Source organism: Equus caballus, chromosome 1 (assembly GCF_041296265.1).
Source record: "Equus caballus isolate H_3958 breed thoroughbred chromosome 1, TB-T2T, whole genome shotgun sequence".
NCBI classification, from domain to species: domain Eukaryota; kingdom Metazoa; phylum Chordata; class Mammalia; order Perissodactyla; family Equidae; genus Equus; species Equus caballus.
The window spans coordinates 105,349,505-105,356,123 of NC_091684.1; the positions used below are offsets into that span (position 1 = coordinate 105,349,505).

Sequence of the window (6,619 nt, forward strand, 5' to 3'; positions counted from 1 at the left end):
GCGGGCGGGGCAGGGGGTGGGACAGGGTGAGAAGCTCAGCAGCTCCATCCAGATGCGAATCGAATCGTCCTCACACACTTACCGAGGGGTCAGAATCCACACCTCCGCAAATGGGCCCCCTTTCCCAGGGCCCCCCAGCCCAGACCCTCCCTGGCTCTGTGGGTTTTGACACCTCTCCGTCACCTGGTGGGGGGCCCCCTTGCACCTCGGGCCCGATAAAAGCTCAGGCCGGAGCTGGCGGGCGGGCAGCCTCCCAGAGCCGCAGCCGGCCATGGCCCAGTCCCCTCCTCTGCAGACCCTCCTCGGCCAGGATCGCTGGCTCTCGCCCCAGGGCTGGGGCTGGGCCGGCCACGCCGACTGCACGTCCCCGGCCTCCTCCTCCGACTCGTCGGGCTCGTGCCCTTGCGACGGCGCCCGCGGCCGCCCGCAGCCCGCGCCCCCAGCCCGCGCAGCCCGCGCAGCCCGCGCCGCAGAGGCCGCCCCGACGGCGCCCGCACGAGCACGGCCCGGAGCCGCCGGCGGCCCGCGGCAGAGCGCCAGCGAGCGCGAGAAGCTGCGCATGCGCACCCTCGCCCGCGCGCTGCACGAGCTGCGCCGCTTCCTGCCGCCAGCGGTGGCGCCCGCCGGCCAGAGCCTCACCAAGATCGAGACGCTGCGCCTGGCCATCCGCTACATCGGCCACCTGTCGGCCGTGCTGGGCCTCAGCGAGGACAGCCTGCGGCGCCGGTGCCCGCGGCCCAGCGCCTCGCCGCGCCCTCGGGGCTGCCCGCTCTGCCCCGACGGCGGCCCCGCGCAGGTGCAGACGCAGACGCAGACGCGCGGCCCGGGCCTGGGCTCCACAGCCGGCGCCGCGGTGTCCTGGGGCTCCCCGCCCGCCGGCCCCGGGGCCCCGGCGGCACCCGAGCTCCTGGGGAACAGGATCCCCGATATGGGTCCCTGGGTGACACCCCCTTACTGCGCTGGGATGCAGTCGCCCCCGCAACTGTCTCAAGGGAGAGCCCCCGACGCGGCCCTTTGGACGCCGCCCCAGGTCTGCTCGGGAGCACGGACGGGCCCAGAGCCCAGGAGCCAGGCTACGTACTGGACGCCGCCCCCCGCGGCCCCGGAGCTGGCTGCGGGGTACCAGGTACGCGCCGCCAAGGCCAGCGCTGCTTCCCGCGGGGTGGTCCCCAGGCTTCCACCTGAAATGGAGGGGCTGGGAAGGCTCTGTCCGCAGAGAATAGAACAGTTTTTAGATCCGGGGTTATCTAATCCAACGCTGGTTAGGGTGGAGAGAAGCTCTAGGGAGGATGGAGAGGACCCTGGCCTCCTTGGAGAAGAGGTGGGGCCCTGGGGATTTAAGGCCCCTTCACTTGTATCCAGAAGTCTTTATAGACGTGTAGAAGGGGGAGTCCTCTGACTTGCTGCAGAGGCCAGGACGGAAGGCCGCAGGGGCCACTGTCAGGAAATTGGCTCCAGGTGCTCCAGTGAGTGTGGAGGGAAGGAGGACCCAGCCGGCCCGGGGGGTAGGGGCTTCCTGAGTAGATGGGCTTGGAGCTGGTGACCATGTTTTCTTCAAGCTTCGTTCATTCATGGGCCGCAGAAAAGAGCCTATTAATAACGAAAGTTTACTGAAGGCTTACCATTCTTGGCACTTCACAGGTATTAACTCATTCAGCCTTCCACGATCCCCGTTTTACAGAGGAGAAAACAGAGACTGAGAGCTCGTCTGAGTTCCCGTAGCTAGAGAGGAGGAGGGCTGGGAGTGAACCCCGGCAGCGCATCTCCAGCGCCAATTCTGAGCATCACTTTGCCTCCCCGCATCCAGGGCGTCCATAGCGTCCGGGCTGTTCAGGAACTGCCGGGCACCCTCTGGGGAGCGTCCACTCCAGATCTCAGGGCCTCAGGCTGTGGCCCACAACCAGCTGCTCTTGTCTTTCTTGCAGGGTATCTCTCTGTCTCTGGAGGCCTGTCTGTTGCCAGAAACTCTGCCCCGCCCAGCATGCCAGAGACTCCAGCCTCAGACCCAGCACGGATGCTGGAGCCACAGTGCAGAGGTGCTGGCTCACTTGGAGGACCTGGGCCCGGGCCCCGCCTTCTGCCTCAGTGATGACAGCCCTCCCCAGAGCTCAGGCCTGCAGCTCAGTGGCTGCCCTGAACTTTGGCAGGAAGAGCTGGAGGGGGCCCACCTGGGCATCCTCTCCTAACGGCCTGGCCTGCCCCTTCTCAGCCAGGAGTCAGGCCTGAGGTGTGGGGCGCCCTCCTCACTGCCTACCTCAGTGGTTTTCCAGCTTGCCTTTGGCCAAGGCTCCTTTTCTACGTGATGTCTGATGGAAGAAGTGATTGAAACAGGTCGTGGGTGGCCTCCCGGCTGGAGTCAGGGCTGGAGCAGTGCCCGCCACTCCAGACTCCCCCAGAACGACGGATGCTCTGCAGAACACAGCCTGAGCTGCAGTGACATAGTGGCTGCTTGACCGAGAAGTGGCCGGGCTGGACTGGGAGGGGAGCGGGTTCAGGGTGGGGGTAGGGCAGACGCTGATATGCTTTGATTTTGTACTTGAAAACAGAACACCAAAAATCTGGCTTGATCTGTTTTGCTTCTACCAACCTGGGTTTTTGTTGCCTCTGGAAAAGAAGTGTTCCCATCCTGTGGGGAAAAGTCACGCTGCTCTTCCCCTCCTGGACTCCAGGCCTTCCAGGGCGGAGGGGGGCCTCACTTGGTGGTTTGACGGTCTTTATTGCATCTGGCCTGCTGTGCAGGTGGCCCAGGCGGCTTCACACTCGGGCCTGTGCACTTGCCTCAGACCCACGGCCACTGCCCTTCCCGTTCCTCTGGGGCATTCCTGCTGACCCGCAGGGCTCTCTCATGACTATATGAAATCGTTTCCAAAGGATGCTCGGGAGTGGCTCCCGCATGCTAGGCCCAGTGTGTTAGGTTGCTAGGGCTGCCTCAAGAAAGTACCACAAAGTGGATGGTTTAAACCACAGAAATGTATTTCCCACGGTTCCGGAGGCTGGAAGGCCCAGATAAGGTGTCAGCAGCTTGGTTTCTTCTGAGGCCTCCTTGGCCTGCAGACGGCGCCTCTCACTGCGTGCTCACACGGGCTCCTGAAGGCTGTGTGTACGTCTTAATGTCCTCTCCTGAGGACACCAGGCCCACTGGATCAGGGCCCATCCGTGTGACGTCGTTTTACCTTAATTTCCTCTTCACAGGCTCCATCTGCAAATACATGCACATGCTGAGGTCCTGGGGGTTAGCACTTCACCCTGAGTCTGAGGGGAACACAGTTCAGCCCACAACACCCAGGATTAGGTGCCAGAGAGCAGCATTGCCCAACTAACAGTGAGTTACAGGGAAGTAACGATCAGAGCCCAGATCAAGGGGGCAGTGGTATACCAGGTACTTTGGGATCAGAGAGGATGTGACATCCTGGAGGGAGACGGTTGACAAGCTGGTCTCATTCTTGAGTCCCTGATCCATCAGTCCTGCTGCCTCGAGTAAGAATAAGAGGCCCTCCAGGAGCCCGGGGAGGATGCTGGGATGCACCAGCAAAGGCTGCCGTGGGCTTAGGACCAGCGGTGGGGGACTTCCTTCTGTGTCTGCTGACACGGGTCGGGGAGGGTCGCAGGTGTTGGAGCCGGGTGTTGAGGGGTGTGCAGGAGTTGGCCAGGAGGAGGGAGGGAGGAGTGACCCAGGCAGAGGAAACGGCCTGAGCCAGGTTGAAACAAGCGGCAAACGTCTAGAGTTGAGGGAGAAGAACGGATAGAGTTGGAAAAGGAGCTCGGAGGCAGGGTGGCGAGGCGCCCTGCATGGTGGGGTGTGGGCCTCTGTTTCCAAGGTGATGGGGAGGGACGGAGGTTGGGGAGGGGTGAGCTGGTCGGAGCCGCTCTAGGTCCCTCTGGCTGCTTCACAGAGATGGAGCTGAGCAGGGAGGCCCTGTGACGGTGCCGGGCGAAGACGGGGAGGAAGACCAGAGCACGGGCTGCCTGAGCTCTAGGCCACATGCAGGGCCTCCATCTGAGGTGCTCTGTAACATCAGGCAGGGCATTCCCTCTCTGTGCCTCAGTTTCCCCATCTCTGAAAGTGGAGCAGGCTTAGGTGACCACTGTGGTGCCTTCTTCCCCTAACTTTCTAAGAGTGGCTTCTGGTTCCTACCCCAGGGCCCTCATGTCCGCACGGGCTGCCAGGGGGTTTGTCATCCCCCTCTCCAGGTTACACACAGCAAGGAGACGGGTCCAGGGAGCGACTGCCCTGGGCGCATGTTCCATTCCGCTCTCACCTGCCGTGTAGCGTGGGCATGCTGTGACGCCTCCCTGAGCCTCAGTGTAGTGTCCTCAGCTCTGAGGTGGAGACAGGAATGGGCCCTATGGCTCCGGGCTCTCAGGCTTCGCTCATGGTCACTGCCCGACACGCAGGAGCCAAAGAGAGTCACACGAGCTGAGAGGGGACGCAGGCCTGTGCTTCCCTGCCCTGACTGTGTGGTGAGCCATCTGGCTCCAGGGTCCCCTGCTGAGGGTGATTCAGTGCCTCTGGGCCCTGGGGTTGTAACAGGATCCCCCAGGGCTCTGAGCCCCCACCAGGTTGGGAGTGTGGACACAGAATGACCACTAGCCATTCAATGAATGAGAGGAATAAGGTGAGTTTTACTTGAGCCAGGGGGAGGACTAGAGCCGCGAGGCCTTCTGCAGAGAAGAGGGAAGGGTTCCAGGGAAGCGTGGCTTTCAGGACACTGTTGTGTCTTGTAGAATGGAGAGCATACGTTCAACACACCCAGGAGACGTTTTCAATGTTTCAAAGAAGTATTTACTTGCAAATGAGCAGGTCAACGTGACCTGATGTGGGGAAGGGAAAGGCATTAATATGGGGAGCATTACCAATGGGGCGAAGGAGGGGAGGGTGCACTCCTGTCTTCAGAGGGTGCGCTCTCTGATGGTTACGCAGGTGTGCAACGTGTGTTTGATAGACTTCTTTTTGTTGTTGTTGAGGAAGATTGGCCCTGAGCTAACATCTGTGTTGCATGTGGGACACTGCCACAGCATGGCCTGGTGAGCGGTGTGTAGGGCTGTGCCTATGAACCCTGAGTCACCAAAGTGGAGCAAAACTTAACCACTATGCCCCCATGACAGCCCCATAAGCCAGGCTTCCTTAGTTCAGGCTGCATCAGTTTGAACCCCAACGGTTACCCCATATTCCTCAGAATATATACCATCTTCTTCACCCCTCACTTCACAGGAGAGGACACACGCCCAGGGAGGGGAGCAGCTTTCCCTCGCCCCCAGCTAGGTACGGACACCAGGCCCCTGACTCCCTGTCCAGTGCTCTCTCCTTCCTGAGCAGACCCGAGGTCTCGGCTCCACGTCTCACAGCATCTATGCAGAGGCAGACCCGAACAACCGCCCGTCTGCCTCCTCTGGCTCCTGTCTGTCTGCGGCGAGTCCTTACAGGGGCAGAGAGAGGCACTGCCTGGTCCAGTCGCTGACGGCCACACTCCAGCTCTGAAGCCCGGCAAGGGCTGGAGTGGAACCAGGAGAGTCCTGGCCTTGCCCAGCAGCGGCCGGAGCTGAGCATCTTCTTGGACTTGGTGCCTAGTTCTCCCGGCTCCCTCCAGAGGCCTCCCCAGGAGGTGCCAAGGCAGAGCCCAGAGGCCACCCTCCCCCAGCTGGAGCTTCCGGGGACATCTGAGATGCTGCTGGAGTGAGGGGGCAGGCCCCGGGCTGGGTTATTCTGTCCCCCTGTCCTCCCCTCCAGGAGGGAGGCCCACCCAGGCCTCTGGGGAGCAATAGCCTCTCGCCTCCATGCGTGGCTCTGTCCCAGGCCCCTGCTCTTGGCTGCTCCTCCCTGCTGGGGGCCGGGCAGGAGAGGAAGAGGAGCTGATGCTGGTGCCCTGCTGGGGATGCCGGGTCTGCCCACACCTTCCTGGGGACCCCGGTCACCATCCCTAAGAGACTGCACATGGGCTGAGTCCCTCAGCCAGGCCTTCCCTGGACCCTGTGGTGTAGAGGTCGTGCTTCCTGAGGAGCCTTCCAGAGGCTGGGGAGGTGAGAGGGCCTGACACCACAGAGCCTCTCTCTGGTCTTCCGGGCTCGCCTTTCCCTGCTGGCCCTGAGCCGTCAACCCATCAGCAGGCGGAGCCCTGGGCAGGGGGCAGCAGCCTGGGTTCTAGTCGGCTCCTGCCCTGCGAGTGCCCTGAGCAAGGAGACAGGTGGGTCTCTGGCTCTGCATCCCTGGGGACTGGTTTTCTCCTGCTTCTCGGGGCAGGCCGTGATGAAGGCCTGGCTGTGGGCTCTCAGGCGGTGTGAACACGAGTGTGGATGTCACAGGCCTGGCCGGCTCCCAGTGGAGGACAGGCTTCCACTCACATGTGGGCTTTGGACCTGGGGTCTCCTCCCAGCTCCACTGAGCTGTGGCTTCACCTCCCCAGCTTCAGTTTCCTTATCTGCTGAGATGAAGACTGCCCTTATCTCCAGGGACTGTTGAGACAGAATGTGATAATGTGCATAAACGCTTGGCCAGGTGCCAGGCACAGAGGCTGGGATCCCTGCCGACTCTTCTCCCTGGAGGCAGCCTTCCCCAGAGACCCTAGATGGCGGGCTGGCTCCTCCCTGAGCCGGGGCCACCGGAGGGGGCCTGCCCTGTGGT

At 62.3% G+C, this 6,619-nt stretch overlaps 1 protein-coding gene across 1 annotated transcript; it reads left to right on the forward strand.

Moving 5' to 3' along the window:
• The first annotated feature begins 271 nt into the window (after window positions 1-271).
• On the forward strand, window positions 272-2,572 carry MESP2 (mesoderm posterior bHLH transcription factor 2). Its single transcript, XM_005602781.4, has 2 exons — window positions 272-1,126; window positions 1,926-2,572. Exons 1-2 carry the CDS (start codon window positions 272-274, stop codon window positions 2,184-2,186), a joined length of 1,116 nt encoding a protein of 371 aa, XP_005602838.2. The 3' UTR covers window positions 2,187-2,572.
• The last annotated feature ends 4,047 nt before the right edge of the window (window positions 2,573-6,619 follow it).

Excerpts from the sequence above, each read along its gene's own strand:
- MESP2 (XM_005602781.4), top strand. The coding sequence starts at position 272 with ATGGCCCAGTCCCCTCCTCTGCAGACCCTCCTCGGCCAGGATCGCTGG. Across the intron at positions 1,127-1,925 it reads AGCTGGCTGCGGGGTACCAG|GGTATCTCTCTGTCTCTGGA; the intron begins GTACGCGCCGCC and ends TCTTTCTTGCAG.